This window comes from Panthera onca, chromosome D3, assembly GCF_046562875.1.
Source record: "Panthera onca isolate mPanOnc1 chromosome D3, mPanOnc1 haplotype 2, whole genome shotgun sequence".
NCBI lineage: Eukaryota > Metazoa > Chordata > Mammalia > Carnivora > Felidae > Panthera > Panthera onca.
The window spans coordinates 523,449-534,487 of record NC_138350.1 but is presented as its reverse complement, the minus strand read 5'-3'; the positions used below and the strand labels follow the sequence as shown (position 1 = coordinate 534,487).

At 59.4% G+C, this 11,039-nt stretch overlaps 2 protein-coding genes and 1 long non-coding RNA gene across 7 annotated transcripts in view; 2 read left to right on the top strand and 1 right to left on the bottom strand.

Annotated features, from left to right (window-relative positions):
* The window catches only part of LRCOL1 (leucine rich colipase like 1), a 9,949-nt gene extending 5,569 nt beyond the window's left edge, over window positions 1-4,380 (bottom strand). The window contains exon 1 of the mRNA XM_081790591.1: window positions 4,027-4,380. The gene's annotated coding sequence lies outside the window, so the exon portion shown is untranslated. The remainder of the gene's footprint in view (window positions 1-4,026) is intronic.
* LOC132665085 (uncharacterized) lies at window positions 7-4,134 on the top strand. The gene is made up of 3 exons (XR_013551429.2): window positions 7-954; window positions 1,202-1,487; window positions 3,782-4,134. It is a non-coding gene; the product is annotated as an uncharacterized LOC132665085 (long non-coding RNA).
* Window positions 4,381-6,876: 2,496 nt separating the features above from the next.
* P2RX2 (purinergic receptor P2X 2) lies at window positions 6,877-10,101 on the top strand. Of its 5 annotated transcripts, XM_060611918.3 has the most exons (12): window positions 6,878-7,080; window positions 7,203-7,338; window positions 7,439-7,510; window positions 7,618-7,693; window positions 7,764-7,860; window positions 8,019-8,099; window positions 8,224-8,362; window positions 8,760-8,890; window positions 9,044-9,134; window positions 9,251-9,316; window positions 9,397-9,474; window positions 9,634-10,101. In XM_060611918.3, exons 1-12 carry the CDS (start codon window positions 6,905-6,907, stop codon window positions 9,736-9,738), a joined length of 1,248 nt encoding a protein of 415 aa, XP_060467901.3. In that variant the 5' UTR covers window positions 6,878-6,904; the 3' UTR covers window positions 9,739-10,101. The 5 variants fall into 5 exon arrangements, with proteins under 5 accessions (XP_078292122.2, XP_060467901.3, XP_078292123.2 ...); XM_078435997.2 differs by lacking the exon at window positions 9,397-9,474; XM_078435995.2 differs by having other exon boundaries at window positions 9,397-10,101.
* Window positions 10,102-11,039: the final 938 nt, after the last annotated feature.

Genomic DNA, 11,039 nt, shown 5'->3' with positions numbered 1-11,039 from the left:
GGCTCCCGTGGGGAAGCTTGTGAGGAGGCGGGAGCCAGAGCCCATGGCAGGGTTGGGGTCAGGGAGCCAGCACGGGGGGCCCCCCCGAGGACTCTGTGTACCTCCCGCTCAAGTCACATCAACAGGAGCGCTAGCAGAACCGGTGAGGCTGGTATTTTCCAGAGCGTCTCCACACTTAACAGTCATTTGGCCTCCACAAAAATCTCCGGAAACGACCCGCTGCCCATGCGACATGTGAATCCCCGTGAAGACACGTTCAGCAACACAGGACATCTCAGGCCAAAGGAGGCTATCATCGTCTATCGGGTTTTTTGTTTTGTTTTGTTTTTGGAAAAAATAGCAAATCACAGCACACATCAGCTGAGTTTCGGGCTTTCTGTAATCTTATACTTAAATTTGTCTGCAATCCGTTTAAGATAGTTCAGAAGTCACAAAAGCACTGCTAGACCATTCTGTTCCCAAGTTTTGCTAATTGGTTTCAAAAGAGGTACAACACCATGAACGCGGAGCCCTATTCTGATCTGCAGCCACCAAAGAATGACAAAGACACGGGAGAGGAGAGCAGAGGGAGGCTGCTGGGCGCAGCACGAGCAGCGCCAAAGCTCTTTCACTTCTTACCTTCGGAAAAGCACTTCGAAGTCTATTTCAGCGTTCACGTGCTACCGGTGTTTAAACGTTTTCCCCTCAAGAGCAGCAGCTGGCAGTCAGGACATACCTGTGCCGCGTGTGGCCCCAGATGCCGGCAGGCGTGATGCGTGAGCTTGTGGGTTCCCTGCACGGCCCGCACGGCGGATGGGGAGTGCGAGCGAAGCCTTCCGGGGTGGCCTCCGTGCGTTCCAGGGGCCGCTGAGGCCGCCCACCAGGCAGCTCCTGCCAGCAGCTCCCAGACCCCCAGGCCCTGGAGGCCACTGAACTTACGGAACATTCAGAAACAGCTCTTATTGGGGCGCCTGGGTGGCGCAGTCGGTTAAGCGTCCGACTTCAGCCAGGTCACGATCTCGCGGTCTGTGAGTTCGAGCCCCGCGTCAGGCTCTGGGCTGATGGCTCGGAGCCTGGAGCCTGTTTCCGATTCTGTGTCTCCCTCTCTCTCTGCCCCTCCCCCGTTCATGCTCTGTCTCTCTCTGTCCCAAAAAAAAAATAAATAAAAAACGTTGGAAAAAAAAAAAAGAAAGAAAGAAACAGCTCTTATGAGGGCGCCAAGTATCTCCCTGATGCAACCCAAGACCCACCTTTTAGTCCTGGAAGACCGAACACACAGACGGACAATGGCCGGACCGTCTCTGAAAGTGGGACTCGGCCCCCGGGCCGCAGCAGCCAACCCGGAAGCCAACTTCCATCTCTCAGCTGGCCCTCGGGGACCAGCACTGGGCCAGCGGCTGCAGCGTCCTCAAGTCAGGACCGGCCCGCGAGGCCAACGATGCCCCCTGAGCAACCATGGGACACCCGTACCGGTCCGCGGCGGCTGCATAACAAACACCGTGAGCGGGGTGGGTTCAACCACCGTTTGTTCCTCACAGCCCTGGAGGCTGGAGGTCCACATCCGGGTGTGGGTGGGGCCGTCCCTTCCGGGGCCCTTCTCCTGGGGCGTGGACACATCTCCCTGCGTCATGCTTACGCACCGGGCCGCGTTCCATTCTGCTGACCCCTGGGCCTCTGTTCTCCTGATCCGTAAGCTCCATGAGCCAGCGCTCGAGGGACAGTGGAAGGGCTGTGGGAACTCTTTTGTATTTATATATAAAAGATTTTTGAGAGAGAGAGAGAGAGACAGTGCAAGCAGGGGAGGGGCAAGAGAGAGGGGGACAGAGGATCTGAAGTGGGCTCTGTGCTGACAGCAGTCTGACACGGGGCTCGAACTCGCGAGCCACAAGATCACGACCTGAGCTAAAGTCAACTGACTGACCCACCCAGGCGCCCCTGTGGGGACTCTTTCTGTCCCCTCACTGCAGGTCAAGGCTCCCAGATGCCCCTAAGCACATGTTCCAGAGAAATGACACTAGACAACGGAGTCGGATAAACATTCCCGAAAATAAATGGGCAAACCTGTAGCCACTGTATCAGTCTTGAAAGTCTTGCCTCCATATTACATCAAATATAAAGAATATGAGGAATACAACTATATGAAGGCTGGATTTAAATCACAACTTGAATATTTAAGAATTTAAAACTTGCCATGTTTTTTTGTACTTTGAACAGGGCAAAAAAAACCTTTATGGTCTCTGATTTCTCATGGGCCCTTGAAAAGTTCACAGGCCGTTTATAAAACTGGGCCTGATGTGCCTGGTCAAACAGCCATGCCGCACAGACACCCACTGTCCCCACGGAGCGGCTCCAGCCCATGCCGTCCACGGCAGCGACAAGGCCAGCGGCCAAGACGTGGGCGCAGCCCAGGTGTCCAGGATGAAGGATAAACAGAACGTAGTCCATCCATACAATGACATGTAAGTCACCTGAAAAAGGAGGGAAATCCTGACACGTGTCACAACCTGGCTGGGCGCTGAGGACATGATGCTGAGTGAAATAAGCCGGTCCCAGAAGGACAGACGCTGCAGGCTTCCACTCGTAGGAAGGCCTTAGAGCAGCCAGATTCGTAGAAGCAGCGGGTAGAAGGTGGGTACCGGGCGCTGGGCCGCCGTCAGCGTGGAGCGGGACAGAGCGTCAGTCTCGGAGGGCGAGACAGTGCTGGACGTGGACGGTGGCCCCGGCAGGGCGGTGCGGGGGTACCTGGTGCCCCTGAACTGTGCCCGTTACGGTGTTTACAATGGGAAAACTTTTGTGTGTATCTCACTGCCGTAAATCAAAGGCTACCGGCACTGCTCAGAGGCCCGGGAGGCCCTGAGGCGTAGCTGTTCCTGAACTTGGAAGAACAGGGCATTCGCAGCCCCTGCTTATTCTTAACTATTCTTTTATTAATGCAGTCTCTTTCCGTGGATATTTGTGTATAAATCTCTCAGAGCAGACATCTTTCCACAGTCTTTCCTTCCAAACCTCAACACCAAAATATGATTCCATAGTATCTCAATCTGGCAAATAAAAGCTTGATGCCAGGGGTGCCCAGGGGGCTCAGTCAGTTGTGTCCGACTTCAGCTCAGGTCAAGATCTCACGGTTCGTGAGTTCGAGCCCCGCGTCAGGCTCTGTGCTGACAGCTCAGAGCCTGGAGCCTGCTTCGGATTCTGTGTCTCCCTTTCTCTCTCTGCCCCTCCCCCTCCCCCGCTGTGATCTCTCTCTCTCTCTCTCTCTCTCTCTCTGTGTCAAAAACAAACTTATTTAAAAAAAGCTTGATGCCAAATCTTGCCAGAAATCACAGACGCCAATAAATTATTCCCTGAACTGTGACTCCCATATTTCGAGCACGAACCCCTCACACTGGGGCCTTACCCGCCCTGCCTCCTTTGCCACCTCCAAGGAAAGGCAGTGTGGCCCGGACCGGGGCAGTCGGCCCAGGGCAGCAGCCTCTGCACGCTTGCACACAGGGAAGCAGACCACACGGGCAAATGCGTGAAGCTGGACAGTGCTCGCAGAAAATCTCTCCCTGGCCGCTGATAACTGCTCAAGCGTTCAGTGCTCCTACCTTTCTATCGTGGGCTCCACCTGCCCCTCTGTAAGGGAGACCGGCCAAGCCGTAACTCCAGACAGACTCCAGCCCCCAAGGGAGAATCCACAGGACCAAGGCCAAGGGAGTCCTGGGCAAAGCGCCGCAGACTCACCAGGGCAAGGCCCACCTTCCTCTCCTACCTCCTTCCTGGCCCCACCTTCCAGCTGACCAGTCTCCCCCCTCTGCAGGAAGGACCGGATGGAAGCAGACGAGGCCGGGCCACACAGGAGCCCGGGAAGCTTGACCACAGCTGCTGCAGGCCAACCGGCCAGACAGCCAGCACTGACTGGGTCAGTGGCTGTGGCTTCCCCAGTCTTTCCCCTCTTCCGACTCAGGACCAAATATGCCCTTAACCGATCTAGTGGGATGCTCGCCCCCCCCCCCAAGTCCCCTGGGGGCACCTGCACCAGCCTCGCACCACCAGCATCCCCACACACCTGCCTGTGGGTGGCCGGATGCCAAGCAGGGGTTTGTTCTCATCGGGGGTGGTCTTCGTTTCTCTCTGCGGACGTCGTTCATTCAGTAAACATGTATTTACTCACTGTTGACTACATGCGAGGCTCTGCCCAGGGAAAGATTGCGTGTGCCCGCCCCTCCTTGCCCCCAAGAGTGCTTGGTCTAGTTTGGGAAGTGGTCGTGTCAACAAAGAGATGAGGCAGAAGGAGGTGGGTGGATTTAGAGCGAGGAGGGGGTGCCGGGAGCTGGGACGGTTAGCGGTTAGCGAGCGGCCCCTGGCGGCGGGTGGGCGGCCGCGTCTGGACCTGCAGCCGGCGGGAAGCGCTTCAGGACGCGGGGCGGGGGCGGGGCTGGCGCAGGAAGGAGGGGCAGGCGGGGGCGGGGGGCTGGGCGAGAACCCAGAGCGACCCCGGCCCGTCGCGACCGGGGTGTCGGGGATCCGCGTTCGCGCAGCGTTAACAACGCGCGCCAGAGTTCGGTGGCCTGAAAGGGCAGTTGGTCACATCATCTCTCGGCGCGTGTGGGTTGGCCGGGCGCACGGCAGGGGCCCTGCGGAGTCCGAGCGGCTCTGCGACCCGGGCCGGGAATCGGGCCACGAGCAGGAGGGAGCCCCGGAGGCAGCGGGCGGAGACGCAGGCGTGGCCGGGGGTCCTCCGGGGGCAGCTGCGGGGTCGAGGGGAGCAGAGTGGGGGCTGGTAATGGGTCTGGGGTTTCCTTTAGAAGCGGTGTTCTAAAATTAGATTGTGATGTTTGTACCACCGTGTGAATATACTAGAAACAATGAATTCCGTACTCCAAATGGGTAAATTGTATGGCGTGTGAATTTTATCTCAATGAAGCTGTTTAGAAAAGGAAATCTAGGGGCGCCTGGGTGGCTCAGTCGGTTAAGCGGCCGACTTCGGCTCAGGTCATGATCTCGCGGTCCGTGGGTTCGAGTCCCGCATCGGGCTCTGTGCTGACAGCTCAGAGCCTGGAGCCCGTTTCAGATTCTGTGTCTCCCTCTCTCTGACCCTCCCCCGTTCATGCTCTGTCTCTCCCTGTCTCAAAAATAAATAAAAAACGTTAAAAAAAAAATTTAAAGAAAAGGAAATCTAATTTTATTTTTATTTGGGACTTTTACTTATAACTAGGCTGTTTTTACATTGTTATTTACAGATATGTTTATTCTATTCTTGCCGTAGAGTAATATTTCCGGTTAACCAAACGTTTTAAAATTCAGTTGAGTAACTTTATTTTTTCACTTGTAAAAGGCATTTTTAGGTAAAAACAACAACAACAACAAAAACTATTACGAGACTCACTCCTCCTAAGACTAATTTCTTTAACGTCTTTGAAAGTTTCATGCAAATTATAAATTTAAAAAATATTTTTTAATTCTTTTTAATGTTTATTTTTGAGAGAGAGAGACAGAGACAGAACAGGAGTGGGGGAGGAGCAGAGAGGGAGACAGAATCTGAAGCAGGCTCCAGACTCTGAGCTGTCAGCACAGACCCCGATGCGGGGCTCGAAGTCGTGAACCACAAGATCATGACCTGAGCCGAAGTCCGAGGCTTAATCAAGTGAGCCACCCAGATGCCCCTCAAATTATAAATTTAAATTTATACAAATTCCGTGGTTAGGGTCTACACTGGTTTTCTCCCAGCCTGGAGAGTTTGCCTGGTGTTTTCATTTGACTTTTTTTAATGTTTATTTTTGAGAGGGAGAGAGAGAGGGCAAGCTTGTGAGGGGCAGAGAGAATCCCAAGTAGGCTCCACACTGTCGGTGCAGAGCCTGATGTGGGGGCTCGAACCCACAAGCCGCGAGATCATGACCTGAACTGAAATCAAGAGTCCCACGCTTGGGGCACCTGGGTGGCTCAGTCCGCTATGCGTGCAAGTTCACCTCTGGCCATGATCTTGGGGTTTGCGGGTTTGAGCCCCGCATCCGGCTCTCAGCTGTCAGCGCAGAGCCTGCTTCCGATCCTCTGTCTGCGCCCCCGCCCACTCTTCCTCTCCCCCGCTTGTTCTCTCTCAAAATAAATAAATAAACTGAAGAAAAAAAAAAAAAAGGTTAATTAGATGCTAAATGAATTTCACCTAAATAAAGCTGCAAGAAACGTGTCATTTTGTGAAATACCAAAATAACGAAGTGGCGTGAAGATATGAAAGGGCTCAAAAACACCCACAACCGCTTCGGTTTGCAAAGAAAGCGGAAACGGACCGAAGCGGATAAAAGCAGTCAGGGGCCTCAGCCCAAGTCCAGGACAGACGCCGGGGCTGGGCGGCTGCGTGGAGGAGGGGCGAGAACTGACGGCTCAGAGCGCGCCCGTGGCTCGAGCAAAGGGGCCGTCTGGGCAAAGGAAAGGGCCCAGGTTTGTGCGAGCCTGGCGGGGGCGGGCGGCCGGGGGTCTCTGCCGAGCTGCGGGGAATCCAGGACTGCCCTTCGGAAATGCCCTCCTGAGACACCTAACCCCCCACGGTGTTCGAAGTCAGGGCACGGGACACAGGGACAGCCCCTCGGGGTCAGGGCGCGCCGCCGTCAGACGCCGCCGGAGACGCCAGGAGGCCTGCGGAGCCTCGCCGGGTCTTCCTCCCGCGTCTCAACAATGTCCCCGCGGCTCCGTGTCCCACCGCAGGGACGTGCGGGCCCCCGGGGCGGGTGGGGCGAAGGCCGCCGCCCGCGCCGTGCCCGCGCCGGGCCCACCTGGAGACACCTGCCAGGTGCGCCCCCCGCGCGCCCCAGGGCCGCGCGGCCCGGCGGGGGTGAGGGGCGGGGCGCGCGAGGCCACGCCCCGGGGCGGCGCCGCGGGGCTCCCCTGCCCGCGCCCCGAGCCCGCAGGGTGCGCCCGCGTCGCGCCCCGGGCGGAGCTCCGGGCCATGGCGGCCGCCGAGCCCAAGCCCCCCGCGGGGGCGGCCGCGGCCGGGCGCCTGGCCCGAGGCTGCTGGTCCGCGTTCTGGGACTACGAGACGCCCAAGGTGATCGTGGTGAAGAACCGGCGCCTGGGCGTCGTGTACCGCGCGGTGCAGCTCCTCATCCTGCTCTACTTCGTGTGGTGGGTGCGGCGCGGCCGGGGGGGGGGGGGTGGGGGGCGCGGGGCCTCGGGGCCCCGGGAGGCGGCGGCCGGCGGGGGGAGGGTCCCGGGTCGCCTCCAGCGCGGCCCTGCCCGTCCCGCAGGTACGTGTTCATCGTGCAGAAGAGCTACCAGGACAGCGAGACGGGCCCCGAGAGCTCCGTCATTACCAAGGTCAAGGGCATCACCTTCTCCGAGCGCAAAGTGTGGGACGTGGAGGAGTACGTGAAGCCCCCCGAGGTGCGCCTGCCCGCCCCGCCCGCGGCCGCGCACCCCGGGACGGGACCGACCATCCCCTCTCCCTGAGCCTCGGCCGACCATCCCCTCTTTCTGAGCCCAGGGAGGCAGCGTGTTCAGCATCATCACCAGGATCGAGGTCACACCCTCGCAGACCCTCGGAACCTGCCCGGAGGTGAGGCCTGGTGGAGGGCAGAGCTGGGGCAGAGGGAGGGGCCCTGCCTGCCTGGTCAGCTTGCCCCAGAAGGCTCGGGGCCCCTGACCCAGGCGGCTCCTCCCTAGAGCGTGAGGGTTAGCAACGCCTCCTGTGACACAGACGAGGACTGCGTGGCGGAACGGCTGGACATGCTGGGAAGCGGTCAGTGCGCGCCGGCTGGGGGTGGGGTGGGGCGGCGCCCCTCGCCCCCTGAGCGTCCATCTGCCCGCAGGCCTGCGGACCGGGCGCTGCGTACCCTACTACCAAGGGTCGGCCAAGACCTGCGAGGTGTGGGGCTGGTGCCCGGTGGAAGACGGGGCGTCGGTCAGGTGCGCACGCCCAGTGACCCCACCTAGCTGGGACGCAGCTGACACCCCAGCGCGACTCTATTTTGCTCCTTTCTCTCCTCACTGGCCAGGACTGGGGATGTACCGGGGAGGGGTTCGGGGTGGGGGAGACTAAACACACCCAGTCTGTGCCTCCTCAGCCAATTTCTCGGCAAGATGGCTCCGAATTTCACCATCCTCATCAAGAACAGCATCCACTACCCTAAATTCCAGTTCTCCAAGTAAGAGCCACCAGGCTGTGGTGACCACGGGTCGGGATGGGAGCTACGTCCCGGGAACGGGGCGTTTGTGGGTTACAGAGCTTCTGCCCCCTTCCCACCTGACGTGGCTGGGCCCTGTCCTCAGAGGCAACATCGAGCACCGGAAGGACGGCTACCTGAAACGCTGCACGTTCGATGAGGTCTCCGACCCCTACTGTCCCATTTTCAAGCTGGGCTTCATTGTGGAACAGGCAGGGGAAAACTTCACGGAGCTCGCACACACGGTGAGGCGGGCAGCCGAGGGAGTGGGCGGGCCAGCTCTCCTCCAGGTGCCGGCTCCTAGCCGCAAACGGAGGGTCTCCATTACAGCCAGCCCCCTTTGCGGTCTTGGCCAACCCCGGCCCTGTTCGGGCAAAGGAAAGAGAAACACAATCGGCCGACCGGTCTGGGCATGCATGGCTGCTGCTAAATTATTGACTCCTGGTCACACGGCTGGCCACCAGCATACCCTTGTGCTTCGGAAGCAGGGCGCTCGCCAGGCACTCCTGGCTCTCGGCCCTGAGCGGCCCGAGGTGTCCCAAGATGAGCGCCCCGTGCACAGTCCCAGGGCAGGACCCACGGCTCTTGGGGGTCCTCTGTGCGGCCTCCCTGACACCCATCCCTGTGCCCACTTCTGGGCAGGGTGGTGTCATCGGGGTCATTATCAACTGGGACTGTGACCTGGACCTGTCAGCGTCAAAGTGCAACCCCAAGTATTCTTTCCGGAGGCTTGACCCCAAGCACGTCCCAGCCTCGTCTGGCTACAACTTCAGGTACCTTGGCCTTGGGACGCCTGGGTCCTCATCTGCCCTGGCTGTGGTGGCTCTAAAAGAACAGGGCAGGTGCTCCAAGGTCCAGGGGAGCTTCCCATCTTGGGTGATGGGTGGGCACCCGCCACCGTGCTCCTCAGGGTCATGCTGTCCCAGGTTTGCCAAGTATTACAAGGTAAACGGCAGCGCCACCCGCACGCTCATCAAGGCCTATGGGATCCGCATCGACGTCATTGTGCACGGACAGGTAGGCCAGCCTGCTTCGCCCAGGGCCCAGCTGGCATGGCCTCATCTCCCCCACCCTCCCTTGAGCCCCACCTGCCCCGGACCCAACAACCATCTAAGGCAGCCTCCTCTCCCCAGGCAGGGAAGTTCAGCCTGATTCCCACCATCATTAATCTGGCCACAGCACTGACCTCCATCGGGGTGGTAAGGAAATGCATGCTGGGCATGGGGGGCTTGGGTGGGGGGGTCTCCTGGGCCCTCACGTGTCGGTCTTGCTGGCCCAGGGCTCCTTCCTGTGTGACTGGATCTTGCTGACGTTCATGAACAAAAACAAGGTGTACAGCCATAAGAAATTCGACAAGGTGTGCACACCCAGGCGCTCCTCTGGTAGCTGGCCTGTGACTCTGGCTCTTGTTTTGGGCCAGGCTCCTCCCCCACCCTGTCCCTGCTCTGCAGACCCAGGCCAGTCCCTGGCCGCCCCGCCCCCATGGCCTTGCCCTGCCTCTGCCCCTTCTGAGCAGATGGCCGACACCCCTGAGCAGACTGTGGGACCAGAGTTGTGTGCCTCCGAGCCTTCCCAGCAGGACTCCACACTCACGGACCCCCGAGGTTTGGCCCAGCTCTGAGCCCACCACATGCTTTCCATCATGCTGTGTCCAAGGCGGGCCTGATGGGGTCCTGAAGTCTGGTCCCGAGACCAAGCCGCCAGCTCCCCTGGGCCCTGCCCATGCACCTCAACACGCTCTGAGAAGCTGGGAACGAAAAGACCCCCCGCGCAACCGGGCAGTGGGCGGGCACGAAGTGGGTGGCACCGGATCCTGGCTGGCCCCCCAACGTCCCCGGGGCCTGGAGGAAGGGGTAAACTCCTGCCGCCGCCTCCTCCCTAGCTGACCTCCTCACAAACTTCTCACCCCTCCCCACCCAGACCCTTTGCTTGCTTCATAGCCAAGAAGTCACATACCCAGAGTCCAATAAACCTGTGTCCAGAACCTCTGGCCTCATTTTTTGGGAGAAGCATCTTGAGGTCCTGAAGACCTAGGCAGTAGAGGGTCCTCGCACATGGGAGCTGTGGGTGCCTCTGGTCTGTCCTCTAATCAGCCTGGGTGCAGACTGCATGTTGTATCCAAGCAGGGGGACAGGCAGAGACTGGGTGCATGAGGAACCCAGCACCTGCCCTTCAGTCAGCTTGCTTACCAACCTCCTGGGGTGGGGAGGGGGGTGATCCCAGACCCACCCTCAAAACATGTGAAAGGATGGGGACTCTGGAGGAAGGAAGACAAGGGGTAGGTGAGGGAACTTGAAACAAGGACCCAGGCCGGGCAAGAAGTTGGTGCTGAGGGAGGGGGATGGTCATGGGTGAGGTTGAGGGGGAGCACAAGCCAGCAGATAACTAGTTACCACACCCTCAGATGCCACAATGGTCATTATATTCATCGGCGCTGCCTGGTGCCTGTCTGGCCAGGCCCCCCTCCCCCAGGGGCCGCCAGAACTTGGCCGGGTGGCGGTTCCCCTAGCAACACGGATGGTGAGCACACAGGTCTACGGCAGCACATGCTGTGCTTTGCACAGACTCCCTCAGCCGGGATCCCTCTTCCGAGGTTGAGCGATAGCTCGGGGGGTCCCCATGTCCAAATCATGCTGGCAGGTGGCCAGAGCTGGCCATCTCACCTGCCCACACCCAACAGGGGGGCCAGCAACAGCACACACCTAAGCCCCCCCCCCCCCCCCCCCCCCCCCCCGGCCACCTTGACGTGAGGATTCCTCAGTCACCCAAATGCCTGCAATACCGTGTCTGGCTCCCTGATGTCCAGTTTTGGAGAAACTGGCTTTTCCAGTTGGGCCTGGGCTGCAGCTCAAGAACCACGGCTAGGGGTTCAGGTTTCCCATTCCCAAGCACGAGAGTGACCCCAGGACCCTTTGCTGTCCC

Bases quoted from the DNA above. Each gene is read 5' to 3' on its own strand.
- P2RX2 (XM_078435995.2), top strand. From the start codon at position 6,905: ATGGCGGCCGCCGAGCCCAAGCCCCCCGCGGGGGCGGCCGCGGCCGGG. The intron at 9,135-9,250 runs GTAGGCCAGCCT...TCCTCTCCCCAG, and splicing joins ACGTCATTGTGCACGGACAG to GCAGGGAAGTTCAGCCTGAT. The intron at 9,317-9,396 runs GTAAGGAAATGC...TTGCTGGCCCAG, and splicing joins CACTGACCTCCATCGGGGTG to GGCTCCTTCCTGTGTGACTG.